Below are 26,795 nucleotides of genomic sequence, written 5' to 3' on the forward strand. Positions count from 1 at the left end.
AACTTTATCAGATGTTAAATAGTAATTACGGTTTGAAGTATGTTTGAGAAAAAAGCATACTAATGCAGAAATAAAGGTAGGTTTTATGTGTATTCTCTGTTTAATAATAATGAAATTTATGCTTTAGACTTCTTTTCTTTTTTGATAGATGATTAAATTGCGGTTAAAATTTTAAAGTATATTTGCTAATATTCTGTAGCAAAAATTAAATTTTTTAAAGACTGCTTTGACAGCTTCTTTGAAGTTTCATCTGAAAAGCATTAAAAGTGGGAAAAATATTTTTTTAAACGGTTGTGTTATCGAAACAAATGTTATTACTATTTTTAGTTTGAAACTTTTAACGAAATTATTTTCAAGTACCTATAATTTGAAATATTACCTATTGTGATAAAGAGTAAATTAAATTTCGGTTAAGACTTAAAGCAAGAACGCTTAGAACTATTTCACAGTTTGTGAAATCCATCACTTTGGTTTAAACTATATTACAAAATAGCAGTCACAAATTCCTGCAATAGGTCAAAATAGTTAATGGAAAATTTCATTAATTTTTATAACAATAGAAGACGCTAAAACATATCGATGACATTTTTTGTTTCTTTCTGTTTTCTTGTACATGTATACAAAATAATGTTTTTTGGATTTAACTAGTAGCAAATGCTTAAACGATAAATAAATACAGTAGACCCTAATTTTACGCGGGGTTTACGTTCCTCGGAAATGCCGCATAAATCAAAACCGCGTAAATTAAGACTTAATACTAGTGTTAAAATAGGGGTTAGGTTCCGTAGATGGAAAAAATACTTCATGCTATTCTGCCGTGGACAGGTAGGTAAACGGCAGTAACTGCAGATTTTTCGATTTTCATGTTTTTTTGCATTTTTGATATCTATATTGATATAGTTTTATGGTACAAACATGTTTATTAAGCTTTATAGTGCAAACATGTTTATTTGCTTGCCGCTAAATAAGAGCATTTTTTTAATCAGTGGTGATTAGCAGTAATTGATATTATCGCTGCATTGTGCAGGTAATCAGTAGCATGTATTTACTGATCTATACCGGTCCATAACCATTGCTCAAAGAATGGAACATAAATTAATCGCTGCCAAAATTGGCATCAAGACGCAAAAACCGTTTTCACGATTTTTTTAAAACTCAACTAAGCGCAAGCAATAGCGCCCCGATTGGAGGTCATTGTGTGGCCTCTCAAAAAATTCCTTTATTCGGCAAATTTAGAGACAATATTGCATTTTTAAAAATGATTCCTAGTCGCTTCTCATCAGATGTAGATATGCGTGCCAAGTCGTATTTTATCAATCGGCAAAATGGGGAATTATCGCATCTCAAAAATTTATCTTCGGGCGTCCTTCAGCGCAAGAGAGACTTAAAACCATTACTTGAGGAAAATAACCATACTTTATTTCAAATAAAGTCGAAGAAAACGTTTTGTAATTTCACTGGCCTCAGACATTAAAAAAAAAATGTTCTTTGATTCGTCATATTCGTGTTCTAAAAACAATAAAACAAAATCAGTTCTTGCTAACACACAGTTATAAAAGCTAACATACGAGCAAACACAAGCAATACTTGGCAGACGATAAATAAACGTGTAGCAACAGAACAATTTTGTTCCATTTGTTTTGTTTTGTCGCAGACGATATTTTCCGCAATTTTTAATATTAAGCGGCTGCAATTTTAGTTGTTCGATGAGAGCCATTGTTAACATACGAAGCCTTTCTTTTGCCTAAATTTTCATAGAGATTTATTGGAACATTAAGTTATTTTTTATTTTAAAAAAAAGTGAGAGAGAGAAAAGAAAATCTACGGAAGTTTTTTAATATTCAACGTTTTATTAAAGTCAAAAAATATAAACTAGAAATCTGGCAACCAAACGGCACGAACTTGAGGGTCACAGATCTGGATGAAATTTTGGATTTAGGTCAGTTCGCACTAGATATGAACCCAGGTAAAGCGGTTTGACTGCGTAGGCCCTAGTTCGGCTGCAACGGGGGTCCAAAGTTGCTAGTTGAGCCCAGAAACGCAATGGTATTTCATTTGAAATTATATTTTGCTGTACCTTTTTCTTGCAATTGTATTACAGTAAGAGCCTACTGAATGCCTTGACAACATAGAATAAATCTCCCCCTCCCCTGCTACACTGTATTGATAAGAGATGCCGAACGTATACAGAGGGAAAATTCTATGTTAAAGTTTCAAATCTCAATGAAATCGCCATTGCAATTCTGGAGTCTTGGAACTCAGCCTGGTTCAGACGGCACAAACTTGAGGGTCATGAATCTGGATAAACTTCTGGATTTAGGTCAGATCGTACTAGATATGAGCCCATGTAAAATAATTTTAGTGCATCGGCTCTAGTTCGGTTGCAAGGAGGGGCTAAACTTGCTTGTTTGGCTCCAGAACTGCAATCGTGTTTTCCTTGGAATTTGAAGCTTTCGCACAATATTTGACCTCTTAACATCTTTCGCGTATCTTGTTAGTACAACGTAGAGGCGGGGGAATTTATTCTAGATTGTGTAAAGGCTTTCAGTTGGATGACATTGCAATTCAATAGCAAGAAAAGCGTAAACAAGTTTAATTTCAAAGGAAAAACCATTGTTTTTCTGCAGCTAAAATAACAACTTTGGACCCCCATTGCGGTCGAACTAGGGCTTATGCAGTCAAACCGCTTGACCTGGGTTCATATCTAATGCGAATTGACCTGCACCCAGAATTTCGTCCAAATCCGTGACCCTCAAGGTCGTGCCGTTTGGTAGTGAATTTGTTTAGCAAGGACTGTTTAAATAAGCAAGTGTATCTGGTATTTGGGTAGGTACGTATATGTCATTGCATTAAATTTCTATCAAATGTATGTAGGTCATTTTGTTTGAAATATATTTAAGTTATATCTTTTTTAATAATAAACCAACATATATACATAAAGGCATTTATTTTCATTTTTGTATGCAAGAAAATAAACTTTTCTTTTTATTTTCAAGTTACATTTAATTCATTTATTTTAAATTTATGTCAAGTGTATACATGGTATTTATTTATATTTTGAAACAAAATATATCATTTCCTTTGCAATGAATATACTTCGTAATAACGTATCTACTCCGTATTATGTCGAATCTAATTATTGGTCATTCAATAGCATCTTGTGCAGTTACTGCTAACTACCACTCAAAAGTGGATGAAAATTACTAGTGCGAAGAGCAGGTAAACGGCAGTATCTGCATTAATCAAAGTTTTGATTAAAAAATAAAAATGAAACAGATTACCCAAAAAAATATTTCGATATAAACATATAGAATCACCTAAAATCAAACTTTAATATTTTATTAATGTTTGTGGGAAATCAAAAACGCGTTTCTTCAAATATCTCAAAAACCCATTTTTGTTGATACTGCCGTTTATTTTCACACGGCAGTATTGATGACAACTAGTATAATAAGTTTAGTGTGTACTTATATCGATATCCTCGTAACTTTTGTCCTATTTTGTCACTCTTAAAAGGTCTTTTTCCAGTGAGTTCTGAACTAAGTGAGTTTAATAGTTTTACTTCTAGAAAGAGCTCTGGAACCAATCGCAAAAAATGTCTCCAAAGTGTCCCAAGCTCGATTATTAGCACGCCAAAATGTTTATTAAGTGCAATCTGAATTCTTTAGGAGTTTGGATTTTGAAAGCGGGGAAAATTGTATCCGTTTGCATTGTAGCATCCGCAGGGCCTGATTACCGCACAGGCCTACTAGGCCTGGGGCTCCCTCTTCCTAAGGGGCCCCAAATTACTTAAAGAATTATGCATACCATTATAACTATACAAAAAATACACACATTTTTAAAATAATAGCTTTCAGGGGGCCTCAGAATTATTGTGAGCCTTGGGCCTCACTTTTAGTTAGTCGGGCTTTGCGCATCCGCGTGAAACCGTAACTCATCCGCGTAAAATAAAATAAAGGTGTCAAATCTTAAACCGCGTATAATCGAAACCGCGTAAAATAAACCCGCGTAAAACGAGGGTCTACTGTATAGTAATAAAAATTCTGTTATTATACTTACAGGGTGTCCTGAAACAGATTGACTGTTTTCAAAAATTTCTAAAAGGAAAACGGTGAGTGATTTAAAAAAAAAAAGTCCCCCCCCCCCTGCAGAAAATTCATATGGCGGGCTGTAAATTTTTTTCCCCCAGAGTTGCAAATTTTAGTTCAAAAATTTTCCAACAGATGGCACTGCCGATAGTAATCCTTTCAATCAAATACAGATAGAAATTTACGTCATACGTTTTCGGAAAAAAAAAGTACTAAACAGATTTACATAACAATATTTTCAAATCTACGGTCGCCTACAATCACATGTCAAAATCGTTGAATTTCAATTCTTCCTTTTTGATTTGCGGGCTTACTATCCGAAGCGCTATCTGTTGAAAAAATTATGAACTAAAATTTGGAACTCATGAGAAAAAAAAAAAAAATACGGCCCATCACATGACTTTTCTGCAAGAATTTGTTTTTTTATCATTAACCGTTTCCCCGTTATAAATTTCTGAAAACAGTCAGTCTATAACGTCATTATCACATTTTAAAGACACGTAAATTAAGTTGTATACATGTGTTTCAAGGTTACAAGGAGCTGCCTCGTCAGTATGAAAAAACTTGAGCTCTAGGGATGTAAGTTAATAGTAACAACGTTATATCGTGCGAAGTTAAAAAACAAATTGTCTACATTTGGCAAGGTATTTTTTATACTAGTTTTTAAAATGCAATGTTTACATGTGATGTTTAACTTTGGTATTTGTTAAACTTGTCATGATCATTAGTATTTCACTCTTTAGAAAGAAATGTTATTTGGCAGGTTGTTGGAGGAATAACTTTTATTAAATTCAACAAATGAGTTGAAGGAATAACTTGATTATAACCCCAGCGTCTTTTTAATGATGAATAGGAAAATAATTCATAAAATAATGCGAAATTGAAGACTTAAAGAAAGTATGCAACAAAACTAATGACAAGCAGACTCATTTATTTTAGGAAGATTTGAGTTTCAGAGCGAGTTGGGATCAGGGGCGCCAAGATGGGAGGTCACTGTGACTTGTCAGAAATTTCCTTATTCGAAAAATTTGGAGATGTTATTGCAATATTGATTTTTTTTAAACGACGCCAAATGTATATTTTTATTAGATGTAGTTATGTGCGCAATGTGATTGTTCGTTTTCCATCATTCGATAAAATTCGGCGTTTAATTCGGTTGATTGAGAATCCTCCCCCCTCCCTAAAAATTTTAGATCTGGGCGTCCCAGGTTGGAACATAGATATTTCAAACGGTACCAGGGGTGCCCCCAGGGGAAGGGGGTCATGGCGCAGACTGAGCCATTAAAATTTTTAGGAGGGGGGGGGGTGTTTTGAGGGGTATTTTTTACTATTTTTAGGGGGCTCTTGCTTTTGGGGGAGGGAGGGTTCTTCGCGAAATTTAGAGAAGTGCACCCTCGCTCTTAGGGCCCCTTTGAATGGTACTACGCTGCATCTAATTTTATGAGTTTTATTTATTCTAATTAGGGGTTTGGTAGACATTGCCAGTCCGAAAGAGATAGTGTTACAGGCACACAGACAGGCACATACAGAAATTAATAGTACAGATAACCCACAGTGTGATGTTATGATTTGCAAATGAAATTAATAATTCAAAGTGAATAGCGTTTCCATAGAAGATCTAAAAAGTCGTTTAGCAAATAACTAGCTGCGTTGCCCGGCTTTGCCCGGTCTACCTTAAAAATAAAAATTGTGTCAAGTGATATATATATATTCAACAATTAGGCTTAAATAAAAGAGAAAAAAACATCATGCAAAATTTCCCTTCGAAACAATGACGACAGGTATTCGCAACTCCAATAAATTATAGATGGCGCTGCAGCCACTGTCTAATGGCGGATGAAAAAGGTAAATAGGCGTCAGTTCTCTCGCAACTTCTGGTTGTGTTGGTGAGCTTTTTGCACTGATGAAGAGGCTCCATTGTAGCCTTGAAATAGCTATATGCTGTATTTTCTTCACAATTTGTGCTTTATTTACGTTGCTTTTTCACTTTAATCAACTTATAACTTGCTTTGACGCTTAGTGAATGACAGTAATTTTTCATCGTGTTTGTGGGAAGCTTTCTTTCCTATTCTTCTGAAATTACATTACAGCATAACCTGTCTGAAGCTTGTAATTTACCCCAAGGAAAGCATGTGGAATGGAATGTTTTACCTTTTTCTTTAGTATTGTTAATCATCGCAAGGTAGCGTATTCGAGCTCTGGAGTTGCGAATTAAAATAATTTTAAGAAATTAAAATGAGAAAGATCGACTTAAAAAACGTAACCATGGAAACACAAAATGAAATAAGTTTTAAAAGGAGAAAGATGGAGAGAAACATTGGATTCAAAAAGCGTAACCATGGAAAAGCGAAAATAAAGTGGTGAAAAACTTGAATGGAGATGAGATTTTATCTGTACGTTTGAAAAGTCGTTTTCATATTCTAGTAATATGTTTTGCTCTTTAGCTCGGGGCTTGAATTGAGTTGAGCCTAAGATTTTCCGTCAAAATCGAAACCCTTAAAATTGTGAATAAGAAAGAAGAAACAAACGAATCGAAAAGACGTAACTATGGCAACGCCAAATAAAACATCGAAAATTTGAATGGAAATGATATTTTTCGAACTTGATAAAAACTGCTTGTAACTTGTTTTTTCTTCGGAGATAGAAGCTTAGTTTTTCGACCAGAGGCAAGATAGGTCTGGAGTAAAAAATGTCGCTTTTTCCAATGGTGTCAAAAAGAAAAACTGGGACAATTCCTTCAATTTTTATTGATATATTTAATGAAGAAAGCAGTGCCTAAATTTTAGCTAAGCTTAAAAAAATGGAGTTAAAAACGCGAATAACTCCCGCCGTAATTAAGTTAGAACATTGAAACAAATTGCGTAGAAAGCGGAAAATTCTACTCTTCCCAACGACATGTAATATTAATATATGCAAAAAAAAATTTCACCCCCATATTTGGGAATTTATGTGAAAATTGGGCCTAAATTGGAATAAAAAACGAACTATTCATCGATTTTTTTCGAACTGGTCTGCAAACCTTTTCAGGACTTGAAGGAACAAACTGAAAATTTCAGCGAAATCGGCCGGGTAGTTCTAAAGTTTTGCGAGCTCAAACACACAGACGCTTTTTGGAGACTTCATTTTATACTATGTAGAGATATAGAACTCATCAATCTGGACCAGTAGGGTACAAGTGGTAATCGTGTGCACAAAGGGAAGTCCGAATTAAGGGGTCTCAATAGTGTTACCATGCTAATGCGCGTAGAAAGAGAGCTCGATTTAAAAAAAATCTGTACCTCCTAAGAAAAACAATTCAGTAATTTGGTTTTTTTATGATTGTAAATGCATATATCAGTAAACAATTTAGTATACTTAGATTAGTTTTAAATAAAAAATTATTATCTTTAAAATAGGAAAATCTGAATGCCTTTTTCCGAAATCGTGAAAACTGAACGTTTCACTCCATGCATTATGCTGAGCTAAGTAATAGGCTAACGTTTGCAAAAAAGGTTTTAAATTGCACAAATATATCATAATCAAGTACTATACACCCTTTTTTCAAAAAAATTTAAAAAGTTAAATATTTTTTAACTTATAAAACCTAAAATTTCTCAAAAAACTGAGATTTGAGGGTAAAAATTGTCATAAAATATTTTTTTCACATATTTTAAGTCAAAAATTGCTGTATACGTTTTAAAATAAGTTACAAGAAACATTCACAGAAAATTTCAAAGCAATAGAACAGCAAGTTTTTGAAATGTAATGCGCGAAACTCCAAATTTTACGTTTTGAGAAAAATGCGTTTAAAGTCGGCTTGGCTGTATACTGTCAAACGTAAATTCCGAATATATTTTATTTAATATCTCGGGAAGTTTTTCTCGTATCGATAAAAACTTGGTACTAAAATGTTCAGAATAAATGGCAGTACAACATATTGTTTTTTTTTTTTTCAAAAAATCGATTTTTGTTTAAGTTTAACACTACTTAGACCCCTTAATAAATGTATGGATTAAGCAAAATTGCCTATAAATTGAGCCAAGGTACATAAACAAGCAATTTTTCAAAGCAAAAAATGTATTTTGAATTCAAGGGAATGAAATATAAAACAGCATAAGAGAAAATTACCAAAATACAAAATACGTCCCTCAAAGATACATTATTGCGCTAACTCGCCTTTTATTTAACAGTATGTACAGCTAAATGGCAGTCCGGATGAAGCGAAGTCCGGTTTAATCAAGTCCGAATTAATGAGGGTTCCCTGTATCGTCTATTATGCATGTCTCCGCACCAGTGGTAATCGTTCGCGCATTTGATTCAAGGTCTGGCGTTACCTTTTGGCCTTGAGAAGCGGGAAAATGGGATGGTGACTGAAACGAAAGCGCTTTAATAGGCTGTTTCTTAAAACGATGTTCACTCCACTTTTTTTTTCGCACTCGGTATGTTGTCGAAGTTTTCCTTCCCTTTATCCTGATGACATATTCTTCTTGAATGTGGCTCTTCCACTGTTTTTTGGAGAGGTGAATATGAACAGCTATGGAGAAGAGGATTATTGAAAGACAATTTAGAAAATTTTCTATGCCGCCGTGTGGAAATGGTTGGTAAATATTAGTACAAACATTTTTGCTGTTAAAAATTTAAAATAATAATTATAGCTAAACGTTTGACTCCAGAGGCGCCCCAAAGGGAGATCAAGGGAGGTCACTGTGACCTCCCAAGAATTTCCTTATTCTGCAAAATATTGTGTGACGATTCGGAAAAATCATCATCATTCGGCAAAATTTGGAGTTGCATTCGGGAAAACTATTTATCATTAGACGTAATTTGGAATTCTATTCTGGAAAACTATTTATCATTAGACGAAATTTGGAATTCTATTCGGGAAAACTATTTATCATTAGGGGAAATTTGGAGTTCCATTCGGGAAAACTATTATCATTAGGCGAAACTTGGAGTTCTATTCGACAAAATTATCATCGCTCGGCGAAAACTGGAGTTCCATTCTTTGAATTGAGAATTTCCGCCCACCCAAAAATTTAAGTTCAAAGCGCCCTTAACTCTCTCACGTTTTCTTTATTTTTACAAATTTATTCATTTAAAAACTATTTTCCTGCTATATTTTGAGAATGAATTTTGGTAGAATAAAAATATTCGAATGATAATGGGGTCGTTTCTAAAATTTTAAAAGTATTTTTTCTGAAAAAATGCTTAAAAACATAGGATCTGACCATTTTTTAAATAATTTGTTTAAGTTCAATATAAAAAAAAAATACTTAAATGGGTGCGCTTTCATTGTTTACGTTTCTGTCCGATGACATCATAAATGATGAAATGTCATTCAGTGTCGCCATTCACAGACTGCAATATTTAATTCGCATCTTTACTCACATGTAGTGATGTAAAGTACCTGGGTATATTTTTAGGGGTAAATACCCAGGGTATATACCCGGGTAAATACCCAAAATGGGTATTTACCCGGGTATTTATTTCAAAAATTTATATTCAACTAAAAATCTTTTCTGTCTGTATTCCACTATGTATATATACATAATCAACCATATACAAAACAATAAATTTTTGCCCAAAAATTGTATTTTGATCACATATTTAAAGAATTATTGTGTGAAACACCTTAGCAATCTAATATGACATTCACATTAAATGTGTTGGATATGCCTAATCACTGTCCCCATCTTTCTTTTTTGCTTTTCACTTTTCAAAGCAAAATTTAAAGTTTTACCAATACAAATACAAAGTGAGTGACAAACTAACGCCTCCTAAATACTAAATGCCTATCGCGTTCTCCCTTTTAACATAGAGCAAAATGATCCCAGTAAGCATAATTTCGGTCTTCTGGCTACTGCCAACTATCGAAGGTCGAAAGCATTAGAAATTAAAAGCGGAGAAAACAATTGGTTAACTTCTAAATTTAAATTTTAAAATTAACCAATTAGCGATTTGAGTTGAATTGTTTGGATCCATCTTCAAAGCAACACCATCCATGTATTGCCATCAGGTAGTAGCGTTATTTGTGAACTGGCGGAGGATCCATTTAAAGCAAATGTGATAGGCATTTAGTATTTAGGAAGCTATGGACAAACTGATTGCAACTCAAAGCCAAAACTAACTAGTAGCATGATATTATGAAAAATCAAAGATAAAAAGTTGTGCTAGCGCCATCTATGTCACAAAATTAAACTTAAACCCCTTTGTTTTACCCCATAAAAAATTAAATTATCCTGCCATCCTATTTAAGTTTTAGAATAGTTCATTCTAAATTCTGACGTTTCTTTTGAGTAAGATTTAATTACGCCTTTAATTAAAGAAATTATAATATATAATTTTTTATATTTTTAGTCTTTCATTTTACAGTTTATGTTTTAAAAAGAAAATCATCACCATTTGATACCACCTAAAGTTTTTTTTGGCAAAATGCGCACTTACTATGGGATTTACCCTGCCTTCGGATAAATACCCAAAAGAATATTTACCTTATCACCCGACATCGCTAATTGCGTGTATTAAAAATAGTTCAAATAAATTTTCATCATGAAGTTCCGGGGAGCAAATGAGCAAGGCAACAGAAAACAATATTTTGATTTTTTTTTTTTTTTTTTGCTTATTAATGTGAAAACTGTTTCTATATTTGCCACGTTATCACTTAAACAGCAATAAAATAAATAAATAGATAACATCATAGTCTTAATAACTTCTCAGTAAATTCTTCCAAGCATCCCTCATGCTTCCTTTTTTTTTTCATTTTGGATATGACTAACCTAGATTGTGATTTTGAAATCCTGAAGTTCATCATTAAAATGCTTATACTTGTCCAATTATGAAATTGAAAAGAAAGATTCTGTGGTTCACGATATGTTTCTTTCATAATTTCATCAAGTCTTCCAATAAAAAATATTATAAACTGTGTAATACATATGTATGTATCAGTTTTACCAATTATTTCATATTTAGATTTTAAAAAAATCCGACTCACTTTTTGCATTTTTTTGTAAAATACCCAGGTTTTGGGTATTTACCCAGGCCCTGGGTAAATACCCAAAAAATATTTACCTACCCACTGGGTATTTACCCGATCCACATCACTACTCACATGTATTCTGCCGTGTGCAGGTAAACGGCAGTATCTACAAAAATGAGTTTTTGAGATATTTGAAGAAACGCGTTTTTGATTTCCCACAAACATCAACAAAATATTGAAATTTGATATTAGGCTATTCTATATATTTATATCGAAGTATTTTTTGGGCAATTTGTTTCATTTTGATTTTGCAATCACAATTTTAATTAAAGCAGATACTGCCGTTTACCTGCTCTTCGCAGTAGTAATTTTCATACACTTTTACTGGTAATCAGCAGTAACTGCACAATGTACTATTGAATGAACAATAATTACAAATTCAACATAATACGGAGTAGATATGTCATTACGAAGTATATTTATTGCAATGTGAATAATATATTTTATTTTAAAAAATAAATAAATACCGTGCATACACTTGACATAAATTTAACATAAATAAAGGAAATGTAATTTGAAAATAAAGTAAAAAAAATATTTTTTACACAAATGATTTTGTGCTAATATAAGAATAAATTAATAAATATACATGTATATATATATATATATATATATATATATATATATATATATATATATATATATATATATATATATATATTAGGGTGGTCCTTATTTTCGAAAGTTCATATTTTTTCAAAATTATTTGTAATTTTGTTCAGTTACACCAAAACATTAAAAATACAAAATTTCAGCTCAATCCGATAATATTAACACGTGCCGCATTGGCCTTGAAGTTTCATGCATCTGACTGTCTAACATGCTACGACGAGTCGGCGCCAAGTGCGTTCGAATTCGCTACAAGCGCGACTACAAGTCTCGACAAGTCAATTTTGTTTTTACATATTATTTGTTCAATGCTACATTCGTTTTAGTTTCGTACTTGAAGTGCATAAGAAAAGACGTGCTATATAAGTAATTGATAAAAGTGCTGAAATGTCCACTTTGCGGAACAATATTTATCTAGTTGGAGTGATGAAAAATCAAATCTGCGGTAGTAAATTACCATGTAAACGAGATGTTTTGAGTGTACTTTTTTATAACATGAGAGTGGTAAATTTAAATCTTAATGACAGCAGTGCTTTAGTTATTGATGAAGTGGTCGTTTTTTGGAAAAAAAGCAAGAATCCCAGTTCAAAACCGTTCAAACTGTATTTCGAAATTAAAATCTTTGTACGATAATGTCAGAAATTTAGAAAAATCTAAAAATAGAGATACTGAACGGCAGAGAGAAAAAGAAAATGATTTTAAAGAAGCTTTAGACAACCTTTTCGATATTGCCACCTTAAATGCGTTAAATGAGATTAAAATCGCCGAAGATAGAGAATTTTTAATTAAGCAAAGGGAGAAAGGTAGAGTAGGTTGTATGTTGGGAGTAGATATCAAATTATTACGTAAGGAAAAGCGGAAAGAAGAACGCACAGCTGCAGAGTTGAAAAGAAAAGAAGATTTGTTGGAAAATTCTAGTTGTTCGATTGGACATTTTGAAATGGAAGATAAAGAACACGAAGAGTCACAGAAAAAAGTGATAAATCAAGACAACAGTGAAGATGACATATATTTCATATCGGAATCTCAACAGGGTCCATCTTCAAACAAGAGAGGACGAAAGACGTTAATGACACCTCGCCTGGCCGCTGCCTTGGACAAATGTAAAGTGAGTGACAGGGATGCAATGCATATTATTTCTGCCGTCCTAGAAGCTCTTAATATAGATATCACCGAGTTTGTTCTCAATAGATCGTCTATCAAAAGAAATAGAGAGATTTTGCGGAAAATAAAATATTCATCAATAAAATCGGTAGGAAATGATGCAAATTTTATTGAAGTGCATTGGGATTCCAAATTATTGCCTGATATCACAAAAAATGAGAAAATTGATCGGCTTCCTGTGATCGCGGTTGGTTTAGATTTTGAACAATTATTAGGAGTACCTGGAATTGCATCATCAGGAGGATCGGAAGTTTGCTCTGCTGTGTTCCATATCACTGATGAATGGAATTTAACCGAAAAAATTCAAGCCTTTTGTTTTGATACTACAGCATCAAACACTGGACGTATAAAAGGAGCTGCAGTTCTGCTTCAACAAAGGTTAGGGCGAGATATTTTGTGGCTTCCATGTATTTGAGGTCGTTTTGGCTGGTGTATTCACGAGGACAAAAGCAATTGTAACATCCGGCCCTGAAATTGCTCAATTCAAAGCACTTAAAGAAAACTGGAAGAATATTGATAAAATGAAATTTTTAGATTATACCAGCGATGAAGCCGTTTATAATGCACTGAAAGATGTAGCGCCCGAAATTATTTATTTTGTGAAACAGAAACTTGCAGAAGAGCAACCACGTGATGACTACAAAGAGTTTTTGCAATTGACGCTCATTTTTTTGGGAGATAAAACAAATGTGAGTTTTAGGGCCCCCGGTGCATATCATTTAGCGAGATGGATGTCTAAAGCGATTTATTGTTTAAAACTTTTTTTATTTCGCGATCAAATGAAAATGAGATAGGATAATTCCAAACTGAATGCAGAAATTTGCGTTTTCGTTGTATACTGTTATGTAGAGGCCTGGTTTTCAGCAACGAATACTACAGGAGCTCCCCTAAATGATATATATTTTTTGAGAAAATTGGTTAAATTTAAAAATATTAATGAAAACATTGCAACCATTGCAATAACAAAATTTTTAAACCATTTATGGTATCTAAGTGAAGAGTGTGCTGCCATGGCAATATTTGACGATAGAATTGAGAGAGTTGAAAAAATTAGAATGGCTCAAAAAATTATGGAATGTGCAAGTAAAAACATAGAAACTGTGAATGAAAAAGAAGAAGAAAATGAAGAGACAGAAGTCATTGAGAAAAAACTATCGTTGCAAATCCGAGATGTCCAAAATTTTGTTCAAAAAGATCTACCAACTGAATTATTGTCCGCCAATTCACTTCAGTTATTTAAACGATTCGGTATTTGTGTTGAATTTCTTCAGGACGATCCGCTGAATTGGGAAAACAGAGAGGATTATCGCACAGGAAAAAATATCATTTCAACCTTAAAATGTACAAATGATATTGCAGAAAGAGGAGTCAAGTTGATTGAGGATTACAATGAAAAAATGACGAAAAATGAACATCAAAAACAATTTTTGATACAGGTATGTATAAACAAATTTAATTTTTTGTTATTTTTTTCTTGAACACATTATATAGGCTAGGTTTAGAAAACACATTCAATATTATTTTTTTTTTATTCAGGTTGTTCAGGAGTACCGGAGAGAGTTCCCAGTCGCCACAAAAGGAGGCTTACTTAAATCCAAAATATGTATCTGAAGTGGATGTATCATTTCAATAAATAAAAAATATAGTATTAGGATAAACTATATCTTTATTTTACGTTTTCATTTTAATTAGTATGTTTTTATACTAAAATTTAAAAAAAAATGCGTAATTTTATGTTTACAGTCGAGCGTACATTGTCGTTCTTATAGGTAATAACTGCCTTACATTGAATCTCACAACTTCAGCGTCGATGCGGCACGTGTTAATATTAACCGATTGAGCTGAAATTTGTTATATTTTCATGTCTTATATAAAGGTACATTCTGGCAAATAATTTCTAAAAAATTCGAAAAAAAATTTTTTTCCTTATAAATAAGGACCACCCTAATATATATATATATATATACATATGTTGGTTATAAATTTATTATTAAAGAGGACATAATTTAAATAGGGTATCGACCTACATCCACTTGATATAAATTTAATCCAAAACACATTTACGTACCTCCTCAGATACCAGATATACTTGCTGATTTAAACAGTCCTTGCTACAACGAACTAATTTTTGTGTTTTACCTTTTTAAACACTGAATAAAAAAAAAAAACTTCAGTAGATTTTTTTTTTTTTTTTGCGCATCTACTAAATTTTCTGTCATGTTTCTTCTTAATTGGAATTCCTCAAAATCGCGGACGAAGGGGGGGGGGGGTGCAGACATAGAAGTCTTCAGATGAAAATATTTTTTAGAAAATCAAATTCCTTGAAACTGATTAACTTCATGATCCACTTTGTAAAAGAGATTCCGGAACCTCGGCGAAACTCAACTTTGACGATGTCCTCTATTAACGGTCTTGACATGGATTTCAGTTTCCACTGAGATTGTCTTGCAGGGAAACCACGGAAGTCATCTGTAGTCATGCTGATGACAGTCAATGTGTTGTTGTTGGAAGAAGCCACAACATGTTCAAAATCGTGGAAATCAAATACATTTACTCAAAATTCAAATACTGATAACAAATAGTCGACAAGGCATATGTTTTGATTGCTTACGGTCGAAAACTCTTTAATCTTCCTACGCTGTCACTTGGCAACTGGAAGATTCTTTAGGCATTTTAAAAACTACCGACAAATCGCTTAATGTTCCGCGCTTTGCAATAAAGCAATAAATATCCATGAAACTTGAGGCGAAAGAAATGCTTCGTGTTTTAACAATGGCTCTCATCGAACTACTAAAAGTGCAGCAGCAAGTATATATAAAAAATTGTGAAAAATATCGTCTGCGACAGAACAAAACAAATGGAACAGAATCGTTCTGTTGCTACACGTTTATTTATCGTCTGCCAAACATTACTTGTGTTTACTCGTATGTTATCTTCTATAACTGTACATTAGCAAAAAATAATTTTGTTTTATTGTTTTTAGAACACGGATGTGAAGAATCAAAGATTTTTTTTTTTTAATGTTTGAGGGCTGTGAAATTAAAAAACGTTTTCTTCGACTTTATTTGAAATAAAGTATGATTATTTTCCCCAAGTATCTCTTTCGCTCAAGGACGAGAGATGGTAATTCGCAAATTTTGCCGAAAGATAAAATACGACCTGGCACGCATACCTACATCTAATGAGAAGCGACTAGGAATCATTTTAAAAAATGCAATATTTTCTCTAAATTTGCCAAATCAAGGAAATTTTTGAGAGGTCATACAATGACCTCCCATCGGGCCGTTACTGCTTGCGCTTAGTTGAGCTAAAAAGAAATCGCGAAAACCGTTTATGCGTCTTGGTTCAAGTTTTGGCGCCGATTCATTTATGTTCCATTCTTCGGACAATGGTTATGGGCAGGTATAGAGCAGTAAGTACATACTGCTGATTACCTGCATAAGGGGCATTCCAAGGTATTTTTAAAATTATGTAGAGTCCGTAACGTGACCTTTTTTTGCCATAACTTTTTAATTTACCGTTTGATTTGCAAATTATATTAATTTGAGCTGGTGTGTTGGTAGGAAAAGATCAAAATAAAATAATATGCTAATCAAACAGTAAACTAAAAAGTTATGGCAAAAAAGGTCACGTTACGGACTCTACATAAATGTCAAAAATACCTTGGAATGCCCCATAATGTAGCAATAATATCAGTTACTGCTAATCACCACTGATAAAAAAAATGCTTTTATTTAGCGCTAACCAAACAAACACGTTTGTACCATAAAACTTAAGAAACATAGATTTGAAAAATTCTAAAAAAAAGGAAGAAATTGCAGTTCTGCCATTTACCCTCCCACGGCAGAACAATCATGGGCAAAAAAATTTCATGAAAATCAAAAAATTTGCAGTTACTGCCGTTTGCCTGCCTACGGGAGAAAATTTCCGTTCTTCCGTGTGCAGGTAAAGAGCAGTAAGTGCATTCTGCCAATTACCTGCAAAATGTAGCGACAAAAGCAGTTACTGCCGTTTACCAGACCACGGGAGAAAGTTTTCGTTCTTCCATGGGCAGGCAAAGAGCAGTAAGTACATACTGCCGACTTCCCGCAAAATGTTGCTAAAAAAGCAGTTACTGCTAATTACCACTGATAAAAAAGTGCTTTTTTTTTCTGCGGCAGCCAAATAAAAATGTTTGTACCATAAAACTACAGTAATGAAAATCGAAAAATCTGCAGTTACTGCCGTTTACCTGCACACGGCAGTATTGGCAACGACATGGTTGATAGCAAGCGTAGAGCGCAATTTTAGTTCGCTTCTTGATTATCATAACATGGAAATGCAGTACAAAGATGTGCCAAAGAGCATCATTTGTGACGTCAAGACCACTCCTTGTTTGAAAAATCGGACATTTTAAAAAATTAATTAAAAAATAATTGTTGGGAAAATGAAAGTATTTTCTGGGTCCGTGTTATTATTATTATTTTATTTTATTTATTTATTTATTATTTTTTTTTGCTTATTCTATCAATTTCAGTGACAAAAAGTACTACTTTTGACTGAAGGAAACAACCCCATTAAAACCGTTGAGTAAATGAAGCACTGTCATTGGAAATAATGGTTGATTTGAAAAATGCAATAGAAGTTGCATAAAAAATTAATTCTCAACACTAAACACGCCCAAACGTGTTTTGTTTTTTTTTTTTTTTTTTTTTTTGTGCGGTATATATGAAAATTTCAATCAGATTGGGACTCAACTGTCAAAGTTATTCATGAAACGAGTGCGAGGTAGTATCTTCAAGTGACGACAAAGACACCCCAATGGGAGGTCACTGTAACCTCCCCAATTTTAATTTTTTTTTGAGAAATATTGGGTGACGATGTGGCAAAATTATTGTGGCACTTGGTTTATTTTGATTTCGTTTAAAGATAGTTATTTCGTAAGGTTTTAGGTTATTTTCTACGTGAGACTTTTTTAATGAGGTCCCTATCCACCGCATTAAAAAAGTATTTTTGAATTGTGTTGTAATTTTTTATAGTTACTCGTAAAGTTTTGGGCGATGTTTTTTTTTTTTTTTTTTTTTTTTGTGCGATTTTTTTAATACGGTCCCTATCTACCGCACAAAAGCAGGTTTGGTTGTAGTCGACAGAAATCGTGTCCTTAGTTCTTTACTAGAGTTTGAGCAATAGGAGTATAGACTCGTTTCTGGACTACACCACTTAAACAATAATATATGTGCAGCTGTAGGGGAACAGTATTAACAAATGCCTCTCCGTGCAGAAGGTTATCAATCGACGCAGGTAATTTGTGGCGTCAATTCTCTTCATCCCCCTCCTCCAAAGAGCCCCCCATTTAATATTTTATGTGAACATGATGATTCTTAAATTGTGTTCCACGGAACCCCAGAGTTCCATGAAGATCACTCAAAAGTTCCACAAAACATGCACTTTTTTTTTTTTTTTTCAAAATGTTCAAATTAGTTAAAAAATAAGGTTTGAGTAATGAGTACTTCTTAATGAAAGACTGAGAAAATATCAATAGTGGATTATAAAGCCATTTTTTGTCAATGTATGGCCTTTAGTTTTGTCAACTCTATAATACGACTCTTATATTGAAATGGCATTTGATCCTTTCTTGCACCAGAAATTTAAAATGGTGCCATTCAGTGAAATTTCGATGCAATTTAAAAGATGAATGTTCTCAATATTCACAAAGTTGCTTGTAGGCACTTTTATTATTTGCAACTAAATTTATGTTCTCAACTTATCAATCGACAAAAACTAAATATTACCACTTAGTGCTGAACCTGATCTGAGAAGCAGCTTTCATAGTACACATGATAAGGATGTATTTGCCATAGTAAAAACAGTTATTACTCGTAGCATTAAAATTAAAACTTCAAAAATAAATAAATACATAAATAAATCGAGTGCTAGTATTTTGGGGAAATTTGTGTTACTTTTAAAATTACTTTTTTTTAAGTCTTAGAATATTCTTTAAAAACAAAATACGTGCTTTTATTTGAAAATGATAAATCATTCCTAGAATTTTCAGTAAGTTACCGCCCTATAGCCAGGGCTAATGCAGAAATACATGAAATTTACATTTTATGAGTGAAATTTGTAAAGGATGTCCATGTAATACTTGTGATGTTAGAAACATTTTGTAGAGTTTTCAGCTTTCAATAACTCAAGGGCTCACAATAGAGAATGCATAAGTTGAAAAAATATCCGCCTCAAGGCTAGTGAAAAACGCTGAATAATAAACACTTTTAACAGCTTAGTAATAGTCGAAATTTGTTTTTCATTTTCCTTTAAAAATTATATTTACGTCAAGCATTCTAAAATTTGATGTCATTGTTAATGCAACGAGTCGAAATATATTAGAAACGTTAATTCAGGAAAGTAAATTAATGACAGTCAAATTAATTTTTTTCTTACTTTAAAGCAGTTAAAATGTTTGAATATGACATTTTTAATGCTTGATAGGAATTCTTAGGCATGAAAATTATGATTGCACGGATGTGCATTATGATTTTTCATTATCTCTACTCCGCACTTTTTCCCAATTAAAAAACTAAAAGTTTAGAGGTTGTTTGCCTTATTTGTCGTTTTTGGATTCATCTGTGCTTTAAATAATATTTTAATTTTATAACAAAGAATTTTTTTTTTTTTTTTTGAAATTCTTTCATTTATTTGTTAATGCAACCAGTATGTAGATGTTTTAATTTCAGGTACGAATAGAAAGTAAAGAACACATTGATGCAACATAAACAGAGGATGCAGTGAAGAAAATGTGCAGTGAATAACTACTACAATGAACTAGTTTTAACATTATTGTGATTATTGCAGTTTACTCCACTGCAAAAGAAATGCAGTGAATTACTACAATGAACTAATTTCCATATTACTGTGATTATTGCATTTTATTCAACTACAAAAAAGATGCAATATCCTACAAATCGCTTCTTCTGAAATCATTTGTTCTCTAGTCATTCATTGAAGTTTTCTGAAAAAATCATTCATTTTAACCATGTCGGGTTCAAAGAATGAAATCGAAACAAAAGAACAGATTTTGAAACCCAGCACTCCTCTGAAGAAAAATGACAACAGTATTCAATATGGAGGAATGTCAGGTGATGACGTTCCTCTGCTTACAGACGCTTTCCCAAAACGCAGCAAATTTTCGAAATTTTGGGAACTCGTTTGCAGCCTGACAATAGAGCCTGTCATATTCAGCTTTCTTTTTGCGTTTGTCATGAACGCTACGGTCTTATCAAACATGATTATGGACAAAGGCTGTCTGTACTACTTCAACTACTCCCGGGAAATATGTCAGAATTTAAGTGGCCACCCCACTGAGAAAGACAATGTCGAAATATTAGCCAATAACTACTCTCTTTACAACAGTCTGACGGGCCTCATTGGTGCTTTTGCAATGATATTCATAGCGCCGTACAGTGACAAATACGGAAGGAAGACCCCTTTGATTTTGGCTGTCCTTGGTGTCCTCGTATCCGACATTGGTTACATGCTGTGTACTTACCACTACGAATCACCCCTAGAGTATTTGATAATTGCTCGCATTCCTGGTGAAATGTTTGGAGGATTCATCTGCATCTTGACCGAAGTTTTCAGCCATGCTTCAGAAGTGTCAACCGAAGAGACCAGAACGCTCAAGTACACTTGCATCGAAATAGCTCTCGGTTTGGGACTAGCTTTTGGAAGCCTGGCTGGTGGTCTTCTGTATCAGTACTATGGTTATTTTTACGTCTATATTGCATCGGCGGCAATGCACCTTTTCTGTGCTCCGTGGACGCTTTTCATGGTTCAAGAAACGACTGGTTTGGGGATCAACGCATCGGTGAAGGAGAAGTTTCGAGATTTTTTCAAATGTGAGAGAATCATGAGTAGTGTTTCAGCTGTGTTCAAAAAACGAAAAGGGCACGACCGGGCTTTGCTGCTGATGATATTAGCTACCATGTGCTGCTATGTTATCACTATGGAAGGTAAGTACTACATTTTCCCTTCCTTGTTTATTCTTTTTAATTTTCCCTTTCCTGTGTCACAAATCATCCGTAAATCAAAATGCGTAGACAAAACATAAAGAAATTTTTCCCAGAATGCAACACAGTGCTTTCTTTCTTAGATTTCATGGCATAAGGACCTCATACACACACTCATTGAACTTCCATTTTCGGCATCTGCCGCGAAAATGTTTAAATCCAATTTTTCAAATTAAAGTAACTTACACACTATATGTACCAAATTTTCAACACAGCAATTTCAACTCTACAAAAGCAAACTTGAGGTCTCCAATAATGGTATAAAAATTATTGTTTTGATGCGAGAATACAGATAAAATGAAGCTCATTTATTTCACTAAAGGTGCTGTTAAAATATATCCATCAAACATTCATTTGTTCGTCGAATGGATACTTTATTCCACAAATGTTAAATATCTCGGCATAACACTTGCTTATAAACTAAATTTACAATTGCACATTGCACTACAGGGTCTGTCACACCTACCGCTAGACTTGATTCAACCGGTTGAATGGGGTCCTGAAGACAACTCTTTTTTTATCCATACCAGAAGTCGAGTTATTCCTGATCCAGCACCTCTGATTCTGCACTCATTGATTCGGAGGATTTTGTAATCACGACACTTTCAACGTGCTCCAATCACCATTAGCGTGCACGGAGGATCTTTGACTGGCTTGCATCAAGCATGCGACTCAAGTTATGAGTACAACGCATAACAATCAGGCTACCATAACAGCATCAAATAATGCAATGAAAAAATGAAACTATTTATCCTTTTTTGTTTAATCAGGAACTTAATTTATAAAACAAGCGTGTAATATACCTTTAAAAAATCGTAAGCAAATTACTCCGCGCAGTTAAAACTTGAGGCTATGCACAGTGCTGGATTTACCTGCAAGCTAAACAATACATAGCTCAGGCCTTCTGCTTTGTTGGGCTTTCAACTCCCCAAAAAATGTATGATTCGATCCTGAAAAATGAAATGAATAATTGTATATATTTTTAGTGACTTTATACAAGGTGTTCCGTTTTAACCTGCAAGACCTTTATTTTCGCAAACCGTTAGTCCTGGATGCATACTTCCAATTACAAAAATTCAAAATCAGATGCAGGTTTAAGATATTGAAAGTTTGAAGTGAAAATAAAAATGAGTCAAAAAATACAAAATTTAACTTTTTATATACGGGCCCCAGGTCCCCTAACTTATAGTAAGTAAAATAATCTCCATTGAAAAACATTTCCAACACAGAAAGTTTGAAGTTAGTACGATCAATATTCACCGAGATATGAAACGCAGCGTTTTGTGACTTATACCACTTTTCACTCGCCGTCAATAACACCTTTTGGGGGAAAATATAGTGGTTAACAAGAGTTTAAAATTACATGTGTGCATAGAGTGTGATTTTTCAAACTATTAGAGGTTTTGTAGTGTGTTTTTGCGTATTTCGGAATAACATTTGCATTTATTTTTGAATAGCAATGAAAAATATAAATACCTTGTTTTTCTTACTTTGACGACTGTCATTCTTCTGAAAGAGCGATTAGTTCCAATCTCATCTTCTGTATGGTCCCTTAAAACTTTAAAGTGGAATATCTCCTTGAGTTTTGGTCGCACAAATGTCCAGTTTTTTGTGTTAGTAATAGTTTTCAATGGAGATTATTTCCCTAAATATTAGTTAGGGGACCGAGGGCCCGTATAGTAAGTTACATTTGTATATTTTGTTCTATTTTCATTTTTACTTCAAACTTTCAATATCTTATATAACTCTGCATCTGATTTTGAACACTTTTGCAATTGGAAGTATACATCTAGGACTAACGGTTGCGAAAATAAAGGTCTTGCAGGTTAAAACAGATCATCCTGTATATAGTTATTTTATGAAAAAGCTAGTAATTCTATGAAATAACGGGTTTCACACTGCAGTTAAAACAGATTACCCAAAGCATCCTTCGCAATTTGTATGCATTTTTTTCCCTTTTAATTGCTCTTCACAAGATCTCTAAGATGCCTTGTTTCTATTTTTCTCACAGCATACTCAAGCATTGGATATGTATATGTACATCATATATTTAACTGGGACCCGAGTATATACAGTAAAGTGAACACAATAGCTACTCTTTGTAACCTGGCATTCACTATTCTTTGTGTTCCAATTCTTGTCGGAGTCTTCAAGGCAAAAGATAGTGTTCTTGGAATCATTGGAACCGTGTCCATGATGTTGAAGAATCTCTTCACCGCATTTGCACGAGAGGGTCATGTGTACATTTATTACATAGGTAACTTTCATATTATAAAAATGTAGCGTTCTGTTTGAGTCAATATTTACTGTTCGGGAAATTGTAATTTATGTTCAAAAAACTTCGTCCACGTATTGCTTCTAAAAATTGTTTACTCAAGTTTTCTTTGTATTCAGTCCCCGAAGCACCAGACATAAAACACGTTCAAAATAATTTCAGAGTCGTCTAAGTGTAAAAATGGAGAATTTCACAAGCAGGATCGATAATGTTTGACTTTTTTTGTTGATAGTTGGCAATTTCAGGAGCAATTTGGTTTTCTTCTTGTTTAGTTTTCAACTTTTTGAAAAACATCGTGTGACATCGTTTATGGACAGCCCTTACGTAGATATTGGTATAGCAGTGAAAGTCGCCAATGCTCCTAATATGTGGCGATTGTACCATGGGCCGCCCGCCCTGTCTAGTGGTCAGAGGGGTCTGACTGCGATGGGGTGGTCCCGGGATCGAATCCTGGCTCGGGCATGGATGTACTTCCTCTCTCCTGTCCTTGTCCTTCATTTGTGTGAATGTGTTGTGCTGTGAATGATTGCCTACCCTATAAACGGGTCCTTATGACAAGTGTGTACTGTGGAAGTCGGACTTAAAATTACGATATAGGTGGAAAAGTGAAGCGCCACACCTCAAATTGCCAGCCTAGCTTGCCCACGACAAAAGCAAACTTGGAACCATGGATTACACTAGAGTTTCTCAAAGTAAGGTTCGCGAGTCCATATACCAGGGGCCCATGGTACCAGCCTGCTGAAAATTACACCAGGGTGGCTAACCATATTTTAGTACAAAGAGGCAGTACTTAATAAACACCATATAAGCGTATTTTGAAGAAAAAGAAAATGTAACTATGCTACGGGGAGAGATAGCGGATGAACTCTCATCGAACATACCTACTACAAAATGACAAAATGAAGTGTTTCGTTTCCACTTTCAATTCATCCGCCATCTGTCCGTGGTCAAGCTTTACCGGTTTAAGTACCAGTAAGAAGCAAAGGGATGCAAGTGGACATTTTCAAGTTTTGAGTAAAACGCATCTAAAGATTACTTCTTAGGTAGACTTTCAGTAAATTTGTTTTCTAAATCATGCTGTACAGCAGCACCTACCAGGGCTGCTAGTACTTTAATTTTGCCAGTTGCATACCTTTACTTCTCACTACCTCATATGGGAACTAAAGTGTACGTAACATGGGCTCTGGAGTTCAAAGCCCTTGGTTTTAATACATATTGCAAATTCTGTACACATCCTTGTTTATTTCAGCAGTTATTTAAAATCCTTATACACAACTTGTATGAAGAATGATCTCCCTTAAAACATGGCTTGGTTTATTTTGCCCACGAATTCCTATAAATTCGTAATAACTAGCAAACTTGTAAAGAAATAATTAGATAACATTTTCCCTAAACATTGATATTTTTATTTAGCTTTTATTACCACAGCGCAAATAATATAAGGTTGAGTGACGAAAAGTAGACAGTAGTTCTAAAAAAATTGTAGAAAAATGAATAAATATTCAGACCAATACGATAGGGAATAAGATTAAAACGTATCACGCAAATTTTTTTCTATTTTTTTTGGGAGGGGGAGGAAGGGGGCAAAGTTGCACTTGCTGCAAAGTTGGCACGTTTTCGATGGGGGTCCTCAATGACATGGGCTTTAAGAACATCTGGATTATATCATTTAGGGAGAAAATGCGACTATATATTTTGAAAATTTTGCAAGTAGAGTTTATTTATTTAAAAATGCTTACAATTAATTCAAATCTCTCCCATTTTTAGGTCTACTTTCTGGGTTCTTGCTAACACTTCCATCTTTATCAATGCGCTCTTTGATATCTAAAGTTGTTGGTAAAGATGAACTAGGTAAGTGGCTTTACTTTCTTACTCACTGAAAAATATTTTATATATTTTTTTACTTTATTCATTTATTTATTTATTTTTTGCTGTAAACCTCCTCATTTTTTCTGTTAATTATTTGATATACATGTAAAGAAAAAAATAAACGAAATTGATTGTACAGCAAAATGTACCAGTTAAGAATAAATTTAACACTTGCGTTAGACTGGCATAGGGGTTCTCAACCTCTCTAACTCTGCGCCCCCATTGGAACAACAGGTCACGCATTGATGCATGGGCATATGGGGCACGGGCACAGGCACCAAAATTTGAGGGGAAACAAATCTATAGCTAAAGTTGCATAGCTATAGCAAAACATAAACATTAAACATAGAAAAAGATATTTCGGATATTAATAAACACTATGTTTATCCTATTACGTTTGAAATTTATATGATAGCTACTTTTGATATTTATGTCTTTTTGAAACCAGACAAAGTTTTACAAAATCATACATTATGATAAATATTTAATACACACATCATTTCTTATATTATTGCAATTAGTATAATATATATGATAATATATGGCAAAGCTAAACTTGTCACAACGCTAAATCTGTGACCAATGTCCTCAGAAGCCATAGTCGGGCCTTGATCATATGTGTTTTCTAAGAGAATAAACGGTGTCACTGAGCAAAAAAAATAAAATAAATAAATAATAATAATAATGAAAAGTGTTGTAGTTACTTATGCCACTCGGGGAATCCGAGCCCGAGTAGCAATGCTACTCGATTTTAAGGCAGAGAGGTAAGGCGTCCGTTTAATCGAGCGCCTATTTTAGGTGATGGAAGTCGGATTTGGCTCAGACAACACGATAGATGGCAGCACCATCTATGGACAGTTCGATAATTTAGAACCAAACCAGAAACCGAATAACTTCTGGCCTAGTACCCGCAAAGGTATCGTTTCACTTGGAGGACTTCGTGACCACGAGCATAATTAACGTCCCCCAGTCACCCATAATGAAGGCGGTGGATCTTCGAACGGCTAGGATCGAACCAAGGACACTCCGGTCACGAGTCCGATGCCTCACCGATCAGGCCACCACGGCCTTCATAATGAAAAGTAATTCTGCGGATTGTGGATGTTCTGAAACAAAAAATGTCGCCTTTGAAGTAGGAGTCTCACATGAGATTCTGGGTGACGAGTGGGTGAAATTGCTCAACATCATTTTGCAACGTATATTCAAACGGTTCATGATTCTATAGCGGTTAAATGCGGATTATGCTGAAGCTCTTTTATTTTGGAACATTGACGATGTATAAATGTTCGCAGTGAGAATTTTTAATTTGTCCATTCTTTAGGCGCAAACTAAACAGTGCAAATAATACATGAAATACACCGCCAGCTCAGTCATTCCAGCCGAGGGCTGCAGTTTTGTGAGCTCAGTCACTTCCTATGCCGGGCAGATGACTGCTAATAAGCACGAAACTGCAGTCCTCAGTTGGAATGACTGAGCTGGCGGTGTATTTCATGTATTTCTGCCTCAGCCCGGCTATAGGGTTATAACTTACTGAATAGTGCAAATAATATTCCCTTTTATTTTCAGGTCAAGTGTTTGCATTCCTTGCGACTTGCGAATCTGTTGTTCCTACTCTGGGTACTACAGCTATTACAAAAATATTCAATGCAACCATGGATGTTTATCCCAGTGTCAGCTATTTGACGGCAGTGGGCCTCATGTTTGTGCCATTACTGACTTTATGTGAGTGA

At 34.1% G+C, this 26,795-nt stretch overlaps 1 protein-coding gene across 1 annotated transcript; it reads left to right on the forward strand.

Annotated features, from left to right (window-relative positions):
- Positions 1–47: 47 nt before the first annotated feature.
- On the forward strand, positions 48–26,795 carry LOC129220988 (solute carrier family 46 member 3-like). Its single transcript, XM_054855424.1, has 5 exons — positions 48–76; positions 19,590–20,864; positions 22,933–23,178; positions 24,964–25,047; positions 26,632–26,795. The coding sequence occupies exons 2-5, from the start codon at positions 19,889–19,891 to the stop codon at positions 26,793–26,795; spliced, it is 1,470 nt and encodes a 489-aa protein (XP_054711399.1). The 5' UTR covers positions 48–76; positions 19,590–19,888.

The sequence above is a fragment of the Uloborus diversus genome, chromosome 4, assembly GCF_026930045.1.
Source record: "Uloborus diversus isolate 005 chromosome 4, Udiv.v.3.1, whole genome shotgun sequence".
Classification (NCBI taxonomy): Eukaryota; Metazoa; Arthropoda; class Arachnida; order Araneae; family Uloboridae; genus Uloborus; species Uloborus diversus.

What these genes read in the sequence shown, in the direction of transcription:
- LOC129220988 (XM_054855424.1), top strand. Translation starts at nt 19,889, where the DNA reads ATGTCGGGTTCAAAGAATGAAATCGAAACAAAAGAACAGATTTTGAAA. An exon ending in CTATGTTATCACTATGGAAG is followed by an intron (nt 20,865 to 22,932) that starts GTAAGTACTACA and finishes TTTTTCTCACAG; the next exon opens with CATACTCAAGCATTGGATAT. An exon ending in TGTGTACATTTATTACATAG is followed by an intron (nt 23,179 to 24,963) that starts GTAACTTTCATA and finishes TCCCATTTTTAG; the next exon opens with GTCTACTTTCTGGGTTCTTG.